Source organism: Salvia splendens, chromosome 21, assembly GCF_004379255.2.
Source record: "Salvia splendens isolate huo1 chromosome 21, SspV2, whole genome shotgun sequence".
Classification (NCBI taxonomy): domain Eukaryota; kingdom Viridiplantae; phylum Streptophyta; class Magnoliopsida; order Lamiales; family Lamiaceae; genus Salvia; species Salvia splendens.
Genome location: NC_056052.1, coordinates 23,970,148 through 23,994,840, shown reverse-complemented (window position 1 = coordinate 23,994,840; position 24,693 = coordinate 23,970,148). Strand labels below are relative to the sequence as shown.

At 43.4% G+C, this 24,693-nt stretch overlaps 2 protein-coding genes across 3 annotated transcripts; both read right to left on the bottom strand.

The window, feature by feature from the left end:
• Positions 1–6,585: 6,585 nt before the first annotated feature.
• Positions 6,586–7,989, bottom strand: LOC121785483 (zinc finger protein CONSTANS-LIKE 4-like). Of its 2 annotated transcripts, none has more exons than XM_042183929.1 (2): positions 7,162–7,989; positions 6,586–7,075 (listed from the first exon to the last, which is right to left on the bottom strand). In XM_042183929.1, exons 1-2 carry the CDS (start codon positions 7,842–7,844, stop codon positions 6,790–6,792), a joined length of 969 nt encoding a protein of 322 aa, XP_042039863.1. In that variant the 5' UTR covers positions 7,845–7,989; the 3' UTR covers positions 6,586–6,789. The 2 variants fall into 2 exon arrangements, with proteins under 2 accessions (XP_042039863.1, XP_042039862.1); XM_042183928.1 differs by having other exon boundaries at positions 6,586–7,080; positions 7,164–7,987.
• Positions 7,990–15,815: 7,826 nt separating this feature from the next.
• Positions 15,816–16,532, bottom strand: LOC121783490 (protein GLUTAMINE DUMPER 5-like). The gene has a single exon (XM_042181580.1). The coding sequence runs from the start codon at positions 16,443–16,445 to the stop codon at positions 15,966–15,968; it is 480 nt and encodes a 159-aa protein (XP_042037514.1). The 5' UTR covers positions 16,446–16,532; the 3' UTR covers positions 15,816–15,965.
• Between the last annotated feature and the right edge of the window lie 8,161 nt (positions 16,533–24,693).

Genomic DNA, 24,693 nt, shown 5'->3' with positions numbered 1-24,693 from the left:
CGGGTTCGTGTCGGGTGTGGGTCGTGTTCGGATTTGAATGTAGCAGGTCGGGTTCGTGTTCGGATTTACAGTTTCCTTAACAGGTCGAGTTCGGGTTAGGCCTTATTGGGTTGGGTCGCTATTAGGTTGACCCGATAACGACCCAATCTACACGATTTGCCAGTCCTATTAAATATGTGTATTATGTTAATGCATCATGAACATATATGTAATGTACTATGCGTACAAGTAATGGGCCATGGCCCATGGGCCCATTGAGCTAGAAGTCACGCCCACGCTAGCACCCACCTCATCCACTTGAGGCAGCACGCACAGCCCATGGATCTTGATAATTCATCCATGAGTTTGCTTTGAGGTAGACTTTAGACGTTGTTAGAATGTGTCTATGTTACTTTTGGATTATCGATTCATCGAAGAGCAATTGGAGATAACCTAGACTGTTGGGCTATTTGTGCACATGTGGTGAACTTCGGTCTTAACAGCTCTCGATGTATAGGAGACAGTGGTCGTCATCCCTTGCTATAGCGAACAATGTTGTCTTGCGAGAGGCATAATGCCCATGTCGTGTAAGCAGTGGCGGATCCAGGTGGGGGCGGTCGCCTTACCCGACCGTCCGGAGAGCCTAAATTTTTCATTGAATCAAGCCGAAAATAGCATATCCGCCCCCTCCGTAGAGTGTAGAAATATTTTTATTTTCAATAAATGTCATATAAAATGTAGTAGTTCAATGGTTTGTTTGTTGGATTTTTAACTAAGATGTCTAGGGTTCAATCCTCAACAAAAATATTTTTTTTTTCATTTTTCATTTTTTATTTTATCCATTCATATTTCTTCTTATTATCAAAATAATACCTTTAAATACTTTATATAATCTAAACTTTTACTAAGTTGCATATATTATGTTGTTATATTTATTCTTTAGTTAAAATCATTTTTAATCTTGTGTTAAAGTCTTTTTTATCCTATAGTACTTATAATTTGATCCATGCATCTTAATTATTCTCTATGTAACAAAATAAACATTTTAAATATTTTTGAAATATAAATATTTAGTGCTCTACTTATATCACTTTTGTATATAATATTTACAGTGATTTAAAATGTACATATATTTACAATAATTTTATATTTTAAAATGAATAATACATATTTGCAAGCTAAAGCATGTTTATATTTACAATAATTTTATATTTTAAAATGAATAATACATATTTGCAAGCTGAAGCATGTTTATATTTTATTAATGAAGCTAGTGCTACTTAGATATTAATATAATATTTATTTATTTTATTATTAAAAATAATATTAAACTAAATATTTAATATTTAAATATAAGTTCCGCCCCCGCCATTTTCGGGTCCTGGATCCGCCACTGCGTGTAAGCTACATAGATATACATACATCCAAATCGTATTTTATACATAATTTTTACTCCTTTTCTTATGAAAACATTCAAAAATGAAAAGTTTCTCTAATAAAATAAAAGTCTAATCAACATTCCCTATCTATAAAGAAATTATATTGATTTATTGATGTTCATAAATTTGTCCATTTTAAGAGATAATATTTGATCATCATATCCTTTTTATAGGCGTGGGTGTAACGTTGGTTAATACTAGTATTATACATAATAATAATAATAATAATAATAATAATAATAATAATAATAATAACACCTTTTTATTCGATGAGAACATAGTCTTATTCGCAATCGCAATCGCAATCGCAATCAGCAGCTATAGCATTTTTGTCAATGAATAAAGAATATAGCATTTTTGTCAATGAATAAAGAATGATGAACAAGAACAAAAACAAAAAATAAGGTAAATTGACAGCAAGACCCTATAGGCAACGAGAGTAAGGGTGTCCACTGTAAGGCGGACACGCCCAATAGCCCCGCCTCAGTTTTTGTCCATATACCTAATTTTATTATCCATAGCCCCAAAATTCTATTTCCGCCACTATAATGGACAACTCCAATAGCCCCCAAATTTTATAATCAATTTTCATTTTTAAATATTTTTTAGTTTCAATCAAGTGTAATTTAAATAATCGCAGTGTAAATAACTAGAATACGAGGTAATTAGGGCCGAATATTCGTTGTATTGCAAACCGGTAAAATTATACAACGAATAATCAAAATAAAATACAACTACAAAACTCCGGCACCGACGACTGAGATGGATTGCTGTCATATCCCGATTCCTCAGTGTCTCGGTGCATTTTGTAGAGAGTGTTTTTGTAGAAAGTGGGTGTATGAATTTTGTGAAAATGGGAGTGGGGGAGGAGGGAGAGTGGTATTTATATAGAGGAAAAAATGAAAAAAAAATCAAAAAATCCGGCTATAGCCGCGGCGGATATCTGCCACTATAATAGCCGCGGCTATAGCCGCGCCTATACATCCACCGCCGCGTCCTCGCCCCACTCGCGGCGAAGCCTCGTCAGCCGCCCTCCCCCCCACCAGTCGCGTCCACCCTCGCGGCGGACACCCCCCACTATAATAGCCGCGCCTACCGCCCCCCACCGCCCCCCTTCGCGGCGTCCGCCACGTCCACTCCATAGTGGACGCTCTAAGAGTGTCCACTATGGGTAGGACGCGGCTATAGCCGCGTCCTGGGGCGGTGGGCGGGTGGCTATAGTGGGGAAGGTGGGCGGACAATTTTTGGGGGCTATTGGGGCGACGGACGCGGGATAGCCGCGTTCAGGGCGAGGACGCGGCTATGAAAATGTTGAATTTTGTATTTGGAATTTGGGGGCTATTGGAGTTGTCCACTATAGTGATGGAAATAGAATTTTGGGGCTATAGACAATAAAATTGGAGCTATGAACAAAAACTGGGGCGGGGCTATTGGTCGTGTCCGCCTTGGACACCCTAAGAGCGTCCACTATGGTTAGGCGCGGCGGTAGCCGCGCGGCGCGGCGGTGGGGCGGCGGATTATAGTGGAGAAGGAGGATAGCCGCGGGCTGGACGCGGCGAGGGGTGGGAGACGCGGCGGACGCGCGATCGCCGTGTGCGGGGCGATGTCGCGCCGAGGGGTGTATAGCCGCGCCTATAGGCGCGGCGGCTATAGTGCATCGAACCGCCGCGGCGATTTCGCCGTCAACGAGAAATTTGACGTTTTTTCCACCATCCCCTCTATAAATACCACACCCCCTCTACTTATTTTTCACCATTTTCACAAAATCCATCCACTCACTATCCACACAACTACTCTCTAAAAAAATGAATCGAGGAAACGACGACTCATCCGACTCTGAGGAATCGGGATATGACACCAATCCATCACAGCCGTCGGGTTTTGCCGGATATGGCGGGACTCCGTCCCAGTATTGGAATTGGAATCAATCTCCCCCACCATGGGCATCGAGTCCACCCCTTCCTCCATCTCAGCCGTGGAGGTCTTCTCCAACGCCGCCTCCTTTACAGCGGAATCTGAGTCGTTCCGCATTTGGGGATTACAGACCCAACCTAGACGCGCTTCACCAGCCGCGGCCGGGTTCCCCTTTCCAAGCCAGCCAATCTCCGATCACCGAAGCAGATCAAGACGCATTTGATACTATGATGGGTCTGCTCAGTTCTGGCGGCATCCCAGACACGCCGGCCGCGCGGGTGGAAACGCCCGTTCCGACCCGAGGAGGTAGCGGCAGTCGGGGCCCTGGTGGCGGTAGGGGCGGAGGCCCTAGGGGCGGAGGCGGCAGTCATGGCACCGGCGGCAGTTGTGGACGCTCGGGCAGCTGGGCCGGCATTGCGAGTAGCTCGGCCAGTGACGCCGGCGTTAGCCGTGGCGAGGGGTCCAGCCGCGGCAAGCCATACACCAAAGCCGAGAGCATTGCCGTGGCGAAGGCGTGGGATTCTATCACTTCGGACCCCGTGGTGGGCACCGATCAGGATTCGGGGAGCTTTTGGAGGCGCGTCAGTGTGGCATACGAGGAATTCAAGCCCGACGGCGCTGAGAAGCGCGACCCAGAACAGATCCGAAAAAAGGTCGGTAGGATTCTGCGGGCTACCAAGCTGTTCGCGTCCATCTACGAGAACAACCTTCGCCACGCCGAGAGTGGCCGAAGCGCAGCTGATGTGAAGACCCTGTCGGAGGGCCAATACCGCAAGACGGGCCAGCCGAAGTTCACCTTGTGGGAGGAGTATCTTGTCCTCGCGGATTGTCCGAAATTCAGGTCGATCGTCGCGCAAGAGGTGGGCACAGCTCCTGGCCCGAAGCGCACAAGGCACAACCTTGCCGGGCAATACAGCAGTGGGAGCGGCTCGCACGAGTTCGAGCAGTCCGACGAGCAAGTAGAAGAGCCAGCCGCGACTCACATAAGGCGACGACGGCTCCCGGGACAACAAGCCTCTATCCGCAGCGCCAGAGGGGGTAGAAGTGCCTCCCACATATCGGCGGCCGCGTCCGGATCGCGCTTCCCCCAGTCTGCCCCAATCCCACTGCCCACGGTGCAACCCCACGAGGTATTGGCCAATACCATAGACGTGCAGTTGATGCAACAACTGCAAGACGTATGCAGCAAATACGCAGGGGAAACTGACCCGTACCTCAGGAACGTCTACAAGCGGCTCATCACTCGGATTGAGAGTCGACTGGGGTCTGTTGATAATGCTCCTGGGGAAACCGCGGCCGGCAGCAGCGAGAGAGAAGGAGGAGAAGGAGGAGAAGGAGAAGGAGGAGAAGAAGAAGAAGACGACGACGAGGAAGCCGACTCCGACACCGAGTAGGCGGTGGCGGAATTTTTAGTTGTATTTTATTTTACATATTCGTTGTAACATTTTACCGGTTTGAAATACAACGAATATTCGGCCCTAATAATTACCTAGTTTTCTATTTATTTATAATGCGATTATTTTATTTATAAAATTTTGGGGCTATTGGAGGTGTCCACTATAGTGGCGGAAATAGAATTTTGAGGCTATGGACAACAAAACTGGGGCTATAGACAAAAACTGGGGCGGGGCTATTGGGCGTGTCCACCTTATAGTGGACACCCTAATCGTCGCCATCTTTCAATTATTTGACCTTGACGATACAAAATTACATGAATTATTAAATTTGGTGGTGGGCCCCTATCTAACTATGTGTGGCTCTGGAGACATTGGAAAATTCAGCCAACCAATAGCGTTTCGTTATTTGATCGCGGTGGGACACCGTTATCTTCATACACTATATTTCATTTTATTTTATTTGTGAATTAACAGTACTAGTCTTAGATTCTACACTATATTTGAAGGACTTTAATTTTTATGGCCGCTACAAGCCTACAAGATCTTATAAGGGTGTCCACTATGGGTAAGGCGGGGCGGTCGGCGTGAAGGAGGGCGGAGGGAGAAGGAAGGCGCGGCTATCATAGTGAAGGGGGTGTCCGCCTCGGAGGTGGACGCGGCGAGGGGGGAGGGAGGCGGCGGATGCGGGATAGCCGCGTGCGGGGCGAGGACGCGGCGGGCGTCCCTATAGGCGCGCCTCCTATAGCGGAGGACAACCGCCGCGGCTGGCGATTTTCCGATTTTTTAATTTTTTTTTTTTTACACTTCAATTCACCTATAAATACACCCCACTCCATTCATTATTTTCACACCATTCCAATACAACATCTATACAAATTTCTCTCACTAGATTCAATGTAGTGTGTAATTTTAATTTTAATTTTGAAATTAGTGTGTTTAAATACAAATTTTTATTTTAATTTGTATTTTAATTTAAAGTGAAATTTTATTTTTATTTTTAATTCGTATAGTCGACTTCTTCTACGTACGTATATCCCGATAAATTTGTTCGTAATTACTTGAAACATTAATAAAATGAAAATTGATTATAAAATTTGGGGGCTATTGGAGGTGTCCACTATAGTGGCGGAAATAGAATTTTGGGGCTATGGACAAAAATCCGGGGCTATGGACAAAAAACTGGGGCGGGGCTATTGGGCGTGTCCACCTTATAGTGGACACCCTAAACAAAATGAAATAACTGAATACACGTAAATAATAAAGAAGCGAAAGAAAATAAAAACATTATCCATTCTATGAGATGCAAAATATATGGGAATGAGAGGTCCCCAAAAGATGTAAGATCATAAAACTAAATACTCATCGTTTGTGTACTTAGTAATTTTACTAACTTTTTTTATGATTTATAGATCTGCAGTTGGATAGTTATCCAATATATGTACTCATAATTCACTCAAAATATACAATTGACTGAAACAGTCAGAAATGAAATTATGATAAACAAATAGTATGATGTTAGAAGAAAGAATTATGGTAAATGATCAAAAAAACTTTTCGACAAACACAAGTTCAAGAGGTTTAAACATGTTTATATTGATTCATATAAAATATCAAAAATTCAACAATATTATAGAAATAAAAAGAGAAACTTTTGAACTTGGTAAGAGTTTATGTAGTTTGCAAGTAAATTTTTATTGAGTTATCTAAAAACCTAGGGTTTGATTTTATCACTCCTCTTAGGTTGTACAGTACTGTAATTATTTTTCCGGCAAGTCTATAAAAATTGCTATTTGTATTATTCCATAGATGCAATGAGGTTGTAATTTTAGTAGTACAATAGCTTTTGCAAACATAGATGCAAAAAGAACGCATTTAAATCTGCGAATAAAGTGGAGTACAATTTATATTTATACCAAAGTAGGAAATGGAAAACGTTAGTACAAAATCGAGAACAAGTAACCTTAAAATATTTACCACGACGACGACATATTAATCATCATCATCGTCAAATGTTAGAGCCCAAAATTCGATTAAACCCTATGCAAGATCATTGGATCTCACTAGAAGCTCGGAACGACGCCGTACGACGCAGCGTCGCCGCCGAGGAGCGACTCCACCTCCAGCTCAGACCGCTTCGCGAATCTCCCTTTAATTCTCGGCCTCGTCTCCGCGTACGCTTTCCTCGACGCGTATCGAATCGTCTTCTCGAACTTTCTGTTCTTCCTCTTCTCTCTGTACCTCAGTACCCTCGCCTCTCTATCCATTCCCAGCACCGCCACGCTCTCGCTCTTCCCCAAGCTCTCCGCCGCATCCGGCACCACCCCGACCTCCATCGACGACGACGACGACACCTGTAATTAGCAATTTCAAAATCAATTGCGCTTATCCACCAAATTAGGGTTTATCAAATCAAAAGAGGGGAACAGGAGCATACGCTTTGGATGATGGATTGCGAGGTGAAATTGTACATGAATGGCTTGGGCACCGCGTAATCCATTTCAAAAGTGGGGAATCCGTCCACGACGGGACCCGGTACGTATTGACCCGATTCGTTCTGCACCGGCACGACTCCGTCGGAGGAGTAATGCTTCTGCTCATCGATTTGGTGAAGGTGCGGTTTCTGATCGCCCGATTTGAGATCGAGATCGAGATAGGGATCGATATCGGTAAAGAGGTACTCAGCGGACATGTATTCGGGCGATCCGGATTGGTCCTCCGCTTTGGTATTCGGGTCGGGTAGGAGCCAGGAGGCTGCCTCGGCCTCCTCCTCGGAGCACTCTGCGGAGGGAGTGGACTTTGTGATTGCGTCGTAGAAGGGGACGAAGGGGACGCGCTCGTGGCGGCGGGCGAGGGGGTTGGCGGAGTGGATGTCGCGGTCGCAGGTGGCGCAGAGGACGGCGGCGTCGGCCTTGCAGGTGAAGGCGGCCGGTGCCTGCTCACAGACCTCGCAGATCCAGACGCGGCCGTGGCGCGACGCCAGCTTGTTGGCTGAGTGGATCTTGGCGTCGCACGCGCCGCAGAGGAACGCCGATTCGGCGCGACAGAAGACGGCGGCCGGAGACGCCTTGCAAGAGTCGCAGAGCTTCGCGGTTATGCTCCAGCTTTCCACCCCCATTTTTTTCTCTTCTCAGTTTGATTCAGTTTGTGTTTGTGTGTGTTTCTTCTCTCTCAGTTTCTGTGTAGATGAAGAGAGAATTGCAAAGTGTCTTGGGAGCTTGATGAGTTTATATGAGTGCAGTGTAACAGTGGGAACTCCAAAGTGTTTGTAAAGGGAGGTGAATGGGTATAGATGATCTAGGATTTAGCCAATGAGGGGACGACATATGGCCGTTTCTTAGCCAGATAAAAAAGGTTGAATTCATTTTGTAGGAATTATGGGATTTTGCTGTTTAGACAGGGGTAGTGTGGGGTCCATAGAGATGCGTGTGGGATTTTGCAAGCTAAGGCCACCCGCAACGCGTCACGCGGGTGGCCCGTATTCCGTCCTGAGTGACGGAACCGGGGCGGGACGCGTTGCAGCGTCTCATCCCGTCACCAGCCCGTCACCAGTCCCGTTCCGCCGTGACGAAACCCGGGACGGCACGCCACGTGCCGAGGCGACGTGGCGCGCTCCCAGGCCATGCGTAACGCCCACTCGTCGTCCCCCGAGTGGGCATCGTCACGCTGACGCAATAATTCATTTTTTTAATTTGGATTAAATAAAATAAAAAAATGTGAAAAACGGTAATATTACCGTTAATAGCCGTTTTTTAATTTTTTTACTCTATAAATACTCTTAATTCATCCTCATTTCATACACAACTACACATCTATTCTTCCCAAATCATCTTCATTTCCTCTCCAATTTTCATCTAACATCTCATCACAAAATGTCCGGCGACAGAAACTCCGGCGGTGGCGGCTCTGGCTCGTGGGATCTCAACATGTTCGGCGACTGGGGGAACATGTACAACACATTGGGTGGTTCCGGTTTGTCGACGCCGGGGGGGTATCAACCACCCAATTTTGATGTGGATGCATACATTCGTCCCTCCGCCCCGCGGTATTCGCAGGGACTCTCCCAGATTCGGGAGGATTATCCGGTTCAACCCACTCCGGAAGAAGGCCGAGGCGGGGAAGTTTTAGGGCGGAGGAGGAGGATCTAGGCTGGCATCCGTACTGCCCCAAAGAAACGCTGGCGGTGTACAACGCCTGGATTAGCGTCTCGTACGATCCCATCGTCGGGAATCAACAACCTCGGAAGTGCTTCTGGGAAAAGGTCGTCTACCACAAGATTAAGCCGAAAAGACCCGCCGCCGTACATATAAGATGCTCCGCGCTCACTTTGACCGAGTCGACAGAGAGGTCAAAAGATTCTGCGTCATCTACAAGCATGAAGCGGCTCAGTACCAAAGCAGAGCCATGGGAGCCGACATTCTGAGGTCGGCTTTGCGGGTCTACTTCGAAGACACCGACAAATAATTCAAATATGCCGATGATTGGGAGGTCGTCAGGGACGAGGAAAGGTGGGCCGGCCGTGTGCGGTCCAGCTCGGGCTCGACCTCGAAGCGCACGAAGCACACGTCGAGTGGCCAATACTCGTCTGGTGAGGGCGGTTCGGGCAGCGGGCCACAAGAGTTTGCCTCGCAGGAGGAGGAGACCCCGACAGACGATGTCAGGGGGTCCTCCCGTGGGCGCCGTCGCCCGCAAGGGAGAAATGCGGCGAAGGCGGCTAGAGGGAGGAGTGGCTGAGCCGAATCATGCCAGACGGGCTCGGGGGGACCCTCGAACTCCCTTATGTACATGTACATGACCGTCACAATAGCGGACACTTCCCGCTTTACGCCCACCCAATACCAAGCCTGGCTTAACGGAATTACGTTTATGGCGGCACAACTTGGCATTCCGCCTCCTCAAGGCTTCGGTGCACCTCAACCGCCTCCTCCAGGGATGATTCGCCGACGGAGTATTTTTTTTATTTTCTATAAAATTATATTTTAAATTATGTCATTTTTATTTTTTTAGGATTTTAATTATGTCTTTTTTTATTTTTTGAATTTTAAGTTGTATTTTTTTATGTTGTAATTTTATTTTATTTTTAATGAAGTGTGTTTTTTAATTGAATTTGTTTGGAAATAAAAATAAAAAATGAAATTGAATGAATAGTAATTTAAGGGACAGTTAAGGGACGGAGGGTTGCAGGTTCCGTCCTTTAGTTAAGGGATGGAGTAAAAAAGTACAGTGAGACCTGCGAATAGTAATTTAATGGATGGTTAAGGGACGGTATAGTGACAACGTTGTGGGTGGCCTGAAACTTGAGACATTTTGATTTACTCATTTTTTCTCTAATTATTGTGATAAATTATTTATTGATATTTTTAGTTGATTATTATTTAGATTGAAGCAAAAAGTTATGAGTAAAACATAAGAAAATGAAAATATATCAATTTTTTTAGTCTCAGATTGTTAATTTGAAGCATTCAATTTTTAGGCTAATACTAGATAATGATTTGATAATTCTATTTAGACTTAGACTGTAAAAAAGAAAGTATTTCCTCCGTTCCAATTACATTGGATCAAAACTTTTGATAAGAAAATTTATAAATATTATTGAATGAATTAAATGAAACTAGAGTAAAGTTAAGAGAAAGGAGAAATAAGAAAGAGGAAAGTAGATGATACAATAAAGTAAGAGTTATTAAATGTTTTGTTTGTTCTCAGGAAAAAAATACCTCAATTTTGTTAGGACTTCTTGAAAAGGATTACGACTCAACTTAGTCGGGACGAATGAAGTAGTAGTTCGTTTCATTCTTGGTAAAACGATTGATCATTTTTTTCTTTATCCCGTCTATTTTATTTTAAATAATACACCGTGAATTATTGAACGGAGGTAGTATTAACAATGTATGGTTCAGATCAGCCCAAACCCACAGACCGGATGCAGCTAGAACCAGCCAAGTAAGGCAAGTTGAACAATTATTCTCTATATCAGGATGGGGCTTGAAACTGACAGCTATAACTGAGATTATGGAACCCACGAAAAAAAATAGGGGACCATATTATAAAAAGGAAAAATATTAGTATATAAAAGGAAAAATATTAGTATATAAAAGGAAAAATATTGCAAAGTAGAAAATGGTAGTAGTTGAATTGGTGTAAATTGATAGATGGCTTTTGTGGGAGCGTTAGGGCCATTTTAAAAACTTGGCAACTCATTATTATTGACATTCATTTTCATGCTGAATATACCCTCACCTTGCCTGCAACTAAAAGTTAAAATTGAAAAACTTGCTCTACTTCCAATTTGGTCATTTTTAGATGATCAATAATCGTGCTAAATCATGTTAAAACTCTTGATTTTTGTACTCCACTTGTTAAAAAAAGTGTCTCATCACCTAAGTCGTCTCTCTGTAGTCTTTACTTTCATTTTGCTTGGCTTGGCTTGGCTTAATCTTTCACTACTTTGTTTAATGTTTTCAAGATTTGATTTCAGTCTCTCACTCTCCCTCCTAGATTTTGTTTTAATTGTCTTAAATTTATCAATTTTTGGATTTTTTGGAGGATGATTTCAAGATTTGATTTCAGTCTCTCACTCTCCCTCCTAGATTTTGTTTTAATTGTCTTAAATTTATCAATTTTTGGATTTTTTGGAGGATAGATTTTGATTTATAAATTTACTTGAAAATTAAATTAACTAAATAATATAGGAATATGAGTGTCTCTCTTTATTTTTTATTTTTTATTTTTTTTTTGTAGTTGTAAGAATTAAATAGTCCTTTTAGCCTCAGTCCTAATTAGCTTGACGTATGCTAACTTTTTTTTTTATTAAAAATTCAAAATCATCCTATATTCAAAATTAACAGCTTCACACGGCATAATTAGATTTAGGTGGCTGACCCGACAAATAATTCAACATTGTTTCTGGTGGGTTTGAGATTTTAGTCAATAGAAACTTAACGAGATTAAGTTGATTATAATTGAATGCACATTTATTATGACTTTTTTATCAAATCTTTATTAATTTTTTTGGGATCTGTAAATTAAAAAATTGATGGTCGTATCCAATAATTATCCAAAATAACCTTTAATAGGGGGGGATTAAAAGTCGTCTTACATTAGAAAACCACTTTTCATTCAACCTAGAAATCATACATGATCTTATTTTATAATACCACCATTTAAGGATTTAGTTGAGAAATTACACTTTGCGCTCTCCATTAATTGTTAGTACATTTTGGACAGATGTAAGTTTTAATAAATTATTTGACTTTATTAAAAGAAATTAGAAGGAAAAAACAATAAATTGTTTGACTTTATTAAAAGAAATTAGAAGGAAAAAACATGGAATGTAAGTCATACTTTTAAAAATTAATGAAATATGAGACTCACTTGTCAAATATAGTAAAATGAAATAAGACAATTAATAGGGATTAGACGAAAAAGAAAAAATGAAAAAATTAGTGGAGACCGGAGTGAGTAATTTGTATGAGGGCATCCACAATGGGACGCCCGATGCGTTCCATCGTCCGCGCCCTACGCCCACGCCCGATGCATCGTCCGCGGTTGAAGCTCGGACGATGGCCTATCGTCCGCGCCATTGTGGGCTCGGCGGACGATGGGCGCGGACGATAGGCCATCGTCCGCGCCATCGGGCGCCCCATTGCGAGATCGGCGGACGATGTCACGCGTTTTTTATTTTTTTTTTCTATTTAAACCTCGTTTCTCATTCACTTGTTCATACGAACATCTCGCCTCTCTCGTTTCGCTCCTCTCTCACATTTCTACCTATCTCACATACCAAAATGAACCACGACGATGACACCACTAGTTCTAGCTCCTCGGAGTCGGGTAGTTCGCACTCGGAGACCTCGGCAGCCTTAGATGCAGCCGTTGAAGAGGCCATGGCGGAATGCTTACTCGAACTGCAGCGCGAGGAGGAGGCGGCGGAGGAGCAGCAGATCCGCATGCCAATTCGATGTCGGACATCTGTCCGACGCGACCACGAGACAGCTCACCAACGTCTGGTTGAAGACTATTTTTCCGATCAACCACGGTGGGGACCGACTGTTTTCCGCCGGCAGTTTGGAATGCAACGACAACGGCCCGACCATCGAGTTCACTGCCAACAGGCGCCGATACCACATGGGGTACTACTTGGCCGATGGCATATACCCACGGTGGCCTGTTTTTCTGAAGACGATCAGCTGCCCAATGGGTGAGAAGAGGGTTTTATTTGCGCAAAAGCAGGACTCGGGGCAGAAGGATGTCGAGCGGGCATTTGGTGTGCTCCGATCACGGTGGGCCGTTGTGAGAGGGTCGGCTCGTCTTTGGTTCAAGGAAATCATCACCGACGTCATGTATGCGTGCATTATCATGCACAACATTATAGTCGAGCATGAAGGTGGGAGCATCACCGAGTGGAACGATGATGACGGTGCATCTAGCTCGTCCAGCACGACGACTGAGCCCCCCGCTAGAGGATTGCCGTCGGGCTTCGACGAGGTTCTAGCTAGACAGGCCTCAATGCGCAACCAACAAGACCATGCGCAACTCATGAACGACATGATTGAAGAAGTGTGGGCCCGTAACCGCCGTCGTTGAGTTTGCGTATTTTTTTTAATTCGTATTGTAATGTATTAATTTTTATATATGAAATGAAGTTTTTTCCCAATTTTTTGTTATTTAAATATTCAAATAAAATAAAATACATATGACGCGCCTTAAGGCGCCCCATTGCAGATGAGAGTAAGAGAATAAAACTGCTGATGTGGCGCGCCTTAAGGCGCCCCATCGTGGATTCCCTAAGACAGAGCAAAATTTGCTCACGAGATTGAAATTGCACTGACCAAAATTCAGAATTGCTTTTACAGTAATGAAATGAGAGCGTAGTTGTCAGTCAATAAAGCTTTTGTTCACATGATTTATGTGTTTATAAAATGGGATAACTTTTATATTTGTACTTATATGGACGCATTGCATAAGATAAGATACTAAAAAAGGACAGCCTAATTAGTAATACTGCCTTAATTTTGATCTGTTCTGATTTGTTCAAATTTTTAGGGTTGAGCTACCCTTTATAGTTTCTACTGGACTCTGTAACCATACATCTAGGCCCAATTAATACTTTTCTTTTCAAATCCAAGGGCCCAATTAATTTAGTACTTCATCCTGTGTTAAGAAATGGAAGTTCTAAAGCATATTCTAAGACTTTAGACCTTTTTTTTGAAAACGCTTGTTCGCTACTGAAATGAGTCTCAACTCTCTCGTTTTTCACTAACAATACTTCAACTATTTTTCTCTTTATCTTCTTATGTTACTAATTTTACATTAAAATATGTGCCACACCCTAACAATACTACTATTTTTCGTTATATATGAAACTTCATTTACTTTTTTTAGTACATACCAAACTTCAATCAACTTGAACAATGAGCATAGCATTTATTCCAGATAAATGTATCTCGTTTTTGGATGAAAAATAAAGTAATTCTAACGATAGTGTAACAGTTAACATAAACCTGAGACATTTATCATTGAGCACTAATTGCAACATTTATACCAACACACAGCACAAAAACAAGAAATGATTTTTGTACAAAATATATGAGTACAAGCTTAAATGTTACTCAGGCTCCACTTGTTGAGGAATTTTAGGCCAACAAAAAATAAATTTTTTAGTAGTAATATATAAAAACTTATCCGTGTACGGTGTAGTCACACATTAAATAAAGTGTATAATGAGTTTGTGTATCTTTCTGTAACCAAAATTCGAATTTTACATGTATTTCACCAAATAAAGTAAGTAGCATAAATATCCATCACATTCTTATCTCATTATATTAGAGGGTAGAGCGAGAGTCACGAGGAGCTCGGCAAAAAGGATGCATTCTGTTGGGCTAAAGACAATCTAGAGATAGGAATATAATTTAGAGTATCAATTTCTCACTATGATTTCTATAGATTTGAATCTAATCTAACATTTTAAAACATGATTTATGCATTTGTGTAGCATAGTTCACACCGACGAACACACATAAAAGTAAGGATCGGTTTTAGCCCTTATAACGTTATCGAATTTTGATAAAGGATCTGTTTTAGCCCTTATAACGTTATCGAATTTTGATAAAGGATCGGTTTTAGCCCTTATAACGTTATCGAATTTTGATATTTTGTGTGAATCGTTGTGAAAAAGTATTTAATAATGAAGTTATATGGCATCGGATCGCTGCGGCTTATATGGCTATTAGTAGCTATGTAGAGTAGATCATATGCAAGCCAATCACATTGCACCACCTCAATTTCACACTTGCATCCCTACAAATTAAGCCAATCACGTCACAAACCACTCATGTCTCCCACACTACTCTCACCAAATTAATCATGTAAATTAATTTCATACTATCATTATTTCTCAAAAGAGGTTATCATTCTACATTTTAGATATTTCGGTTTAGTGGAATAATAATTGTGCTAGCAAAACTAAGTCATTGAGTGAGCTTGCATGTAGTTAAAGGTTATGAATTCAAATACAAAAAATAATTAAAGCCTCAAATCAATTTCCTCACAGATAGCGAAAAGGAAAAGGTTTATGAGATGTGTTGATCTTTGCTAAATAAGCATCTTGAAACTCGAAATACATGTGAAAAAATGAGCCAACTAAAGTAATAACATTATTTGAACCTTTTATTAATTTCCAGCTCAAAAGCAAACAATAATATAAAGCAACACTCCAATGCATGCTGATGTATATTTGGGCCCACCACCTTTCTCCGACCACACTCACGCCGCCGGTATAGCCAAATCCGGCAACTCCATTAACCACAAGAATTATGCATATCTAAACACAAATTAATTACTAATATATGCATATCTATGTGTAATGGCACCATTAATTAAGAAAAAGGAAGCCCATTAATTAAGAATATATACTTTGATCATTTTCTTAGTGTTATCCTCCTCACCAGCACAAACCTTAGTGCTTGATGACAACTTCATTTTTTATGCACCATTTTCCATCAACTTGCAAAGACAACATTAATGATTTTATCTTGTCACCAATTATACTTATGTACTTGCAACTTCTTTATTTATCCTTAAAAATAAATGATTAATGTTTCCAAACTGAGTGCTCATCTCATTAGAAAAAAATTTACATTTCCTTGGCTCACAAAATTGAGCAAGAGTCTTGCTCAAAACAAGCAAAAGAAATTTAAAAAAAAAGGATCAAAATTCACAATCCTAATAGTAATAACTTTCATCAACTCAAATGAGATTGCTCTCCATTTTCTAGTGCATTTTCACCATCTTTCTTCACCTTTCCTTCTTCTTCTTCTTCTTCAACTTTTTCTTTGTTGTCAACCTTTTCATCATCAAATGAAACATTTCTACTGCACACAGGTGTAGCAAGATAAGAAGGCTTAGCATCACCCGCCATGATCACAAGAAACTTCTCTTCGAAAACCGTCAGGGTCTTCTCGGCCGCGGCGGCGTCGCCTTTCGCGGCTGCGCCGCTCTCCACGTCGCCGTCTTGGGCTTCTTCGGCGGTGGAGAGCTTCCAGTAGGAGCAGGCGAGGATGAGGAGGGCGAAGGCGATGAGGCCGAGCATCGCGGCCAGCCCCCCGAAGAGGTACGGGACCGGGGAGTGCCACGGCGACCGCTGGAAGGTCGCCGGCGGCGAGAAGGTTGTTTTTGCGGCGGCGGTCATTTTAGTTGTGGAGTGGAATAAGTTGCTTCTCATTCTCTTTGTTTGTTTTGGAAGTGGAATAATTGAGATGATTTGAAGAGAGAAAATTGAGTGTGTTTTTTTGTGTTTGAGAAAAGCGGAGAGGTGTGTGCCTATTTATACACGAGGGTGGTGTGTTGTGTAGTGTGCTTAGGTCACTTTGCAATTTGGGGAATTTAATTATAAGATTTGATGTTTTTAATTATAATGTGGTCACCACTCGGACATATCTATTTCAAATGGAATCATTAAATTAATTCCTTATACAAAATGTAAATTCCTTATATACACCTGTGATGGGGTACGAACTAAACAAGTCCAAGGAAGAGTATGAGTTCGGCATTACCAAAGAGTTCGGAGGAGTTCGGCATTACCAAAGAGTTCGGCCTCAGCCTACAGCTCGGTAAAAGCCAACCAATCAAGCTCTGCTCTCAGGTCGGCATCAAGCTCTACTCTCAGATCGGCAACCAAAGCAGTTCGGTCTCAGTATTCGACCGAACAAGGAGTTAGTGGACCCATGCAGGATTTCCACAACTTCCAACACACCCACTACCACGTGGCGTCAACTCAGGCCACGATCTTAGGCCATGACCTACACGACCTCCACGACCTAGAGTGATGATGTAAGCCACGATCTTAGTTCAATGTATAAATAGAACTTAGATCTGGTAGAAAAGGGTTAGAATCTCTCTAGAGAAATAATCATATAGCAAGTCTGTGTTGTAAGCTGTAATTCGCAGATCAAGCAATACAAACCTGCCCCCATTTCTCCCCGTGGACGTAGATTTACCTCAGTAAATCGAACCACGTAAAATTCTCTGTGTCGTAATTTATTTTTACGAACATTTATCATTATCAAAAATTCGCGGAATCATCACTGGCGCCGTCTGTGGGAACCAGAGAACCAAATTTGTGATAAAGCGAATTTTTGACCGTTTTTTCAACCCAAAAAATGCATACCAGATCGCAGAGTACCCGTATTCCTGCCCGTGAGAACCAGGAGGAAGCCAATCCATCCCATAGGTCTGGAAAACAGCCTAGGGATAAATCCACCACCAGTTCTCATGGCGAAGGAACAAGCCGCTCCAAAAGCCGTCACACCGAGTCTTCCCAGCAGCCCGATTTGAACGAGGCTGTCAAGCTGTTTTTGGCTGAAAAGCAGGAGGAATTCTTAACCTTCCTGCAGAGAAGCCAAAAGCAGCCGGAGGCGAAAACGGCGGATTCTCCCTCTCCCTCCATACGAGACAGTCACTACCGCAGTAGTATCATGTCTTCCAGAAGAAAGAATCCTCGGTACCGGAATCACAGGAGAACTCCATCTCCTCCATACCGAAGAAATGTCGGGTTCGCCATGTACGGAGCATTGAGGACTCCGTTCTCGGACGATATTACCCGAACTTCCCTACCACAGAACTACCGAACTCCGTCGATAACCTATGACGGACTCGTGGATCCTCATGATTTCTTGGGACGCTATCAATATAACATGGCGAACCAGGGTCTCAACGAGGTCCACATGTGCAAGCTGTTTCCCGAACTGCTTATCGGGAACGCAAGAAGGTGGTTCGATAGCCTCCCCAAAGGCAGCATTAGATCCTACCGAGATCTAATGGATGCTTTCCACAGGAGGTTCTTTCAGAAAGCGGAAGCCAGAAGCACTTCGGCTCAGCTGCTTTCTATACGTCAAGGTCGCGACGAAAAGATCAGCGATTTTATGACGAGATTCCACAAGGAATGCCTACAAGTAGATAATCTCAATGATCTACTTGTCATTTCGGCATTCCAAAATGGAATCCTGCCCGGAGCTCTCTACAGAAAGCTCGTGGAGTGCGGTCCGCAAACAGCTCAAGAGATGTGGGACATTGCGGACAAGTTTTCTCGTGCCGATGAGGCAGACCGTCGAAAACGGTCTTTAGACAGCTCATCTAGAGAAGACAAAAAGAAGCCCGGTCATAGCGATCAGAGGCATCCTCGCCGAACACCTTCTCCACTAAAGGAGAGATAGCGGTCATCCGAGGTGATCGAAAAAGAGCAAGTGTGTTCGCAGATTGCGCTTAAAAGTGCCGAGCAATCAGTTCGGCACCATCGAGCATAGCAATCACAGCAGCCGGAATCAGAGGCCGGCGAAATGACCGAAGTCACACCGGAGCCGAACTCGATGGTGTACGGCACTGAAGCCGTGATTCGGTTGAGATCGGCATATCCAGTCCCCGAACTCAATTTCTCCTCAGAAATGAATGGTGACGGACTGAGAGCCGAACTAGATCTTGCCGAAGAAAGAAGAGAATTGGCCTGCCTAAAAGCAGCCAAGTACAAGGAGCAAGTAGCCCGGTATTACAACCAAAGGGTGAAGAAGCTGCAATTTCAAGTGGGAGATCTCGTCTTGAGAAACAACGAAGTAAGCCGAGCAGAAAAGCTGGGCGAACTCGAACCCACATAGAAAGGTCCATATCGGGTGTCAGAAGTCCTCGGCAAAGGGTCTTACAAATTGACTCACGCGTCGGGAGCACAAGTACCCCGAACATGGTACGTTTCCAACCTCAAAAAGTTCCATTTGTAAGAGACAGTCCGGTCGGTCAGTCTTATGTGTTTTCTTTGTTTTTTACTTGTTCTTGTCTCTACGTGCGTTGTGTCTATGTGAGTGTCGTCTCTTACAAATAAAACTGAGGTATCTCGTTCTTCAAAGGCTGATCCCCTTTTTAGAACATACAAGCCCACGATTGTGTGTCAAAGCTTCTAAAGAGGATACAAGACCACAATTCAGCTTAAACAAGCAGTTCGTCTGAAACGAGCTGCAACAAGCCCACGATTGTGTGTCAAAGCTTCTAAAGAGGATACAAGACCACAATTCTGCTTAAGAATCAAGCACTTCGTCTGAAACGAACTGCAACAAAAGTCCGATTCTCGCGATAAAACTTGCCTGAATTAGGACAAGGGAAAGTCCAATCCACGCGATAAAACTCGCCGAATTAGGACGACCAAGTTCGATCAAAGCAGTTTACCTCATAAGACCGAGGACGACCATGTCTAGTCAAAGAGGTTTACTGCATAAGACCACTTCGGTTAACTGGGAAAGTCCGATCCACGCGATAAAACTCGCCGAATTAGGACGACCAAGTTCGGTCAAAGCAGTTTACCTCATAAGACCGAGGACGACCATGTCTAGTCAAAGAGGTTTACTGCATAAGACCACTTCGGTTAACTGGGAAAGTCCGATCCACGCGATAAAACTCGCCGAATTAGGACAAGGGAAAGTTCGATCCCGGCGACGAAAATCGCCAAATTAGAACACAAAGACAAGTCCGGTCAAAGATGTTTATTTCATCAGACCAAAGACGAGTCCGGTCAAAGATGTTTATTTCATCAGACCAAAGACGAGTCCGGTCAAAGATGTTTATTTCATCAGACCAAAGACAAGTCCGGTCAAAGATGTTTATTTCATCAGACCAAAGACAAGTCCGGTCAAAGAAGTTTACTTCATAAGACCGAGGACAAGTACGATGAAATTTTTTCGCTAAGCTGTAAATACAGTGTTAGAAGCGAAAACAAAAACAAAATTTCATTTTCAAATCTTGTTCGGCACACAACTCCGCTACCCTACAAGATGGCGTTACGCTATTACAAAGGACTATTCTACTGTCCAGGGTTGCTAAAGTTGAGCCATCTATTCACAAAATCCTCGTGAAGCTGAGTTCGGGCGTTCCAGGCAGCTGCAGAATAAGCAGGTCGACGAGATGCTCTAATCGACCTGCCACCTCTTCTCTGAGCCCGGGAAGCCCTAGCACCTCGGCGGCGAAGAGTCTCTTCACGAAGCATTTGTTGATCTTGCTCACTCATAATCACAGCTCCTCTACGAACTTCAGCCTGTTCTCGTCTTGACGTTTCCGGCTGTTCCAGAGTTCGTTGCTGACTTGGAGTACGGTTTTGAGCAAGTGAATCAAAGGTTTGATCTGGAGTGCGAGCATCTGTTGGCACGATATGCCGAAGGAATCTTTCTATGGAGGGGCGCCGAGAAAGAACAATGTTGTACCGAGAAGCCCAGCGCCGCAATGATGTCACGACTTGTTGGCAAGCCGAGCTCTCCAGCGCATTGTTCCTCCGGAGTACATTATATTCCTCCCACAGTTCGTCAACTCGACTCTGAACATCTGATATGGTCATTCCCCCGCGCACACGGATGTAATCCTCGTACGCAGTCCTCTCAGCAATGGTCGTATTCAGCTCGGCCTCCAGATCATTCTTATCGGACTCTAAGTCCTTATTATCGGCATCCAGCTTCACCAAACGAGCCAGAAGCTCGTCATTCTTCGTCTGATCGGCTATAGCTCTTTTCTCAGCTTCGTCTAAAGCCGAAGAGTACAGCCGCTTCCAGTGAAGTACCTCCAGCTCCTTGAGAGTTAAGAATACAAAGCAGCTACGTCAGTTCGGCATTTCAGCTTACCGAGCAGGTAGTAAACCACAACAGGAGTAAGAGAGTACGAAAGGCTATACGAAGACACGAGCAGAAAGAAGAATTTTTTCATTCATAAGAAAAAAAAATTTTTCTATACAAGGAGGGCTTCAAGGCCATTTTACATAAAGGAAGAAACTAAACTAAGAGAAGGGAGACGAAATCATACTTCGCTAGCTTCGTCTCCTCCTTCTCGGTGAGGTTCAGCTTCCTTCTCTGCTTCAGCTTCAGCCTCTGCCTCCTTGCTCTCCCCAGCCTGCTCGGCGCCACCGTAGCCGATCTGCTGCGTCTCCTGATCGGCTTCCTTCTCCGGATGCCCGGCTCGCTCGACTTCGGCCTCCCGCTCCAGCGGCTCGGCCTCACCCTCTCCGTTGTAAGTCGAAGCGGGTGAAACGGGTCCCACGGAGGCAAAGATAGCCTCCAGGTTCTCGTCCCGATCAGCTCGACAACTCCGGACTCTGTCTGCAGAAAGCAGGACCGAAGATGAAGCGAGCTCCTCAAGGAGCGGCAGATTCTGAAGCCGAGCTGCTATCTCTCGGCTGTACAGAGGCAGCACGACGTCGGCCCCCTGCTCGCCCTTATCGGCAATTAGCCTTACCAGGCTACCGACAAAGGCCGAGAACTGGCTGCTCAAAAAGAGTTTCTCCGTGTAAACACGGAGAGCCTCCCCTTGGGCAACCACGGCAGCAGCATCGCTCCGCTTCGCCTGCTCTCGCTGGATGACGAGCTGGTTTTTGGCAAACTGAGCTTCATCCTGGGCCGAAATCCTAGCAGCTCTGGCTTTCTCAAAGTTTGCCTCGGCCTGCTCGGCCCGGTGACAAGCAGCCGCCAATTTCCTCTGCATCTCAGCATAGTCATTGGACGCTTTGGAGAGTTCGACGGCGACGAGCTTGGAGAGCATATCGTTCCTCTGAAAATGGATAAGAAAAAAAGTCAGCAGAGGGCACCAAAAATACAGGACAGAAGCCAAGCCAAAGAATCAAGGAGACAATTCACCTCGGCGAAGTCCGTGGGCCATAAAAATGGCTCACAGATATGCTCCGAAGGAGGCGCCAAGACCACGTCTTTCTCTGGCGCTCTCGGGGGCTTCTGGGTCTTCCCCTTCCTACTTGCCGAAGTCGACTCCGGCTTCTTTGGACCCGAAGAGGTCTTTTGCCTCTTCGGATTCTTCTCGGCATCAGGCGCCGAGCTGGTAGCCTTCTCTTTCTCCGGCTCCTCAAGCTCGGAGGACTTTCGGATAGCCTTATTCAGCATGAACACTGCCAAAAAGCAAGAAAACAAGGTTAGTTTTCTTCGTTAAAGCAGTAGAGCATAAAGATAAAGAGAAATCCTCACCCTCGGCCTCTTCGTCCGAAGACGAGATATTGAACACGAGGTCGCCCTTGACGAGCTCAGTTTCCGAATACTGTTTCCTAATCATAGGAATCTTATTGAGCTCGCCCTCGAGCTCGGCCAACGGTTCTAACCGAGGATGGGGAATCACGGACTTCGGCCTTCTCCAAGGAAAGCCCGGAGCCGAAGTCCTATTATAAAAAAAGAAACGGTTTTGCCATTTCGGCCACTTGGTTTTGCAGAAGGCCCTAAAAGGCTGTAAGGGGATCAAGTAAAACCAAGATCCCTTCCTTTTAAACTGGAAAAAATTAAGGATTGCCCTCAGAGACTGATCCTTATCTAGCCTACGCAGTTCGGCAGCAAAAGCCGATAAGTGCCTCCAAGAGTTCGGAGTCACCTGACCTAAAGGGAGTTGAAAAAAATCAAGAAGCTCTACAAAAGGTGGGGGAAGAGGAAAACGAAGCCCGCATTCTAAGCAGGCTTCGTAAACGGTGGCATAACCCTCCGGCGGGTCGTTAGCCCTATGATCATCGTCGGGAACCACCGCCTTCCCCCCAGGTAAAAAATATTTCTCGTGAAGGGATATCACAGTATCCTTACTCAAGATACTGTGAAAATACTCTACGGTCTTCTCCCCGGATTCTTTCCGGCTAGAAGACCCCTTATCCCCTTTCCTACCGCTACCCGACACCGAAGAAGAAGAAGAAGACATTTTTCTTACTTTTTGAAAGTGAAGAAAGTCTGAAGAAGCTCTTGAAAGCGGAAGAAAATTTCTCGAGAAAGAGAGAGTATAGAAGACGCAACAGCAAAGGTGTTCAAATGAGGAAGAAAGAGCATATTTATCAGATTCGGCGAAGATTTCAAAATCGTCGCACCGTTTCGAATCCCACCTTTTCAGGATTCAACGGCCGGATTTTACTGTCGCATTTAATGCAGTCACATGCAAGGCACGTCCCCTGACGTCAGCCTCCCCCGTACCTTTATCCAGAATGCCGAAGTGACTCGCTTCGCCGAAGTGATTCACTTCGTCTTTCGGGGGGGGTAGTGATGGGGTACGAACTAAACAAGCCCAAGGAAGAGTATGAGTTCGGCATTACCAAAGAGTTCGGAGGAGTTCGGCATTACCAAAGAGTTCGGCCTCAGCCTACAGCTCGGTAAAAGCCAACCAATCAAGCTCTGCTCTCAGGTCGGCATCAAGCTCTACTCTCAGATCGGCAACCAAAGCAGTTCGGTCTCAGTATTCGACCGAACAAGGAGTTAGTGGACCCATGCAGGATTTCCACAACTTCCAACACACCCACTACCACGTGGCGTCAACTCAGGCCACGATCTTAGGCCATGACCTACACGACCTCCACGACCTAGAGTGATGATGTAAGCCACGATCTTAGTTCAATGTATAAATAGAACTTAGATCTGGTAGAAAAGGGTTAGAATCTCTCTAGAGAAATAATCATATAGCAAGTCTGTGTTGTAAGCTGTAATTCGCAGATCAAGCAATACAAACCTGCCCCCATTTCTCCCCGTGGACGTAGATTTACCTCAGTAAATCGAACCACGTAAAATTCTCTGTGTCGTAATTTATTTTTACGAACATTTATCATTATCAAAAATTCGCGGAATCATCAACCTGAATTTTGTTTGCAGAGAATACTCTTTCTTTAAATGTTCCGATTAGAACTTCATCGCCATCTCTGTAACTCAAGCAAGGAATTACATTCCGTTTATTAAAATGTAATTTGTTTAGTATGAACACTAAATATTTATTTGTGTGAATTAAAACTTCAATTTAATTGTTTTATTCATTTTTATACAAGTGTCAAAAAAAAGTACCGAATTTCATATTCTGGACACGTTCTCCTCTCTCGTTTTGCCTTACATATGTATTTAAAAGTATTATATATTTCATAATACTAATATAATTAGTCCATTATATGATATCTAATGCAGGTGGTCTAAACATGGAAAAATAATTTCGTAATGTTTGCACTACCTGACCTGCAGACTGATAACCGTTGAATGCAAAGTAGTTTCAATATATTACAAATAAATCTTATTAAAATTTATTAATGTAGGAGAATTGAGAAAAAATAGTGAATGGGGAGATAAGGAGATTGTACATTATGTCAGTAATTAGGAAACATAAATAAAATCCCTGAATAGATTATTCATAAGTACTTAAATAAATTAAGTACCATTAGCTTCACAATAATAAAAGAATACCATAACAACATTTTCTCTCTCATTTCTTCTTCTTTTATTGCTAGCATTATTATTATTATTATTATTATTATTATTATTATTAAATTTTGGACATTCAAAAATCAAAACGAAAGTAAATCGAGTGCGTAGGGTATGTAATATGCAACAGGGCAGAAGGTGGTTTATGATGATTGAGACACACATGATTGATAGGTTGATACATAAGTCGAACAACTTGTAATTTTTCATATTTCATCTTTATTGTTTTATAGTAGTACT

What these genes read in the sequence shown, in the direction of transcription:
- LOC121785483 (XM_042183928.1), bottom strand. Translation starts at nt 7,844, where the DNA reads ATGGGGGTGGAAAGCTGGAGCATAACCGCGAAGCTCTGCGACTCTTGC. An exon ending in CGCAATCCATCATCCAAAGC is followed by an intron (nt 7,081 to 7,163) that starts GTATGCTCCTGT and finishes TGCTAATTACAG; the next exon opens with GTGTCGTCGTCGTCGTCGAT.
- LOC121783490 (XM_042181580.1), bottom strand. Translation starts at nt 16,445, where the DNA reads ATGAGAAGCAACTTATTCCACTCCACAACTAAAATGACCGCCGCCGCA.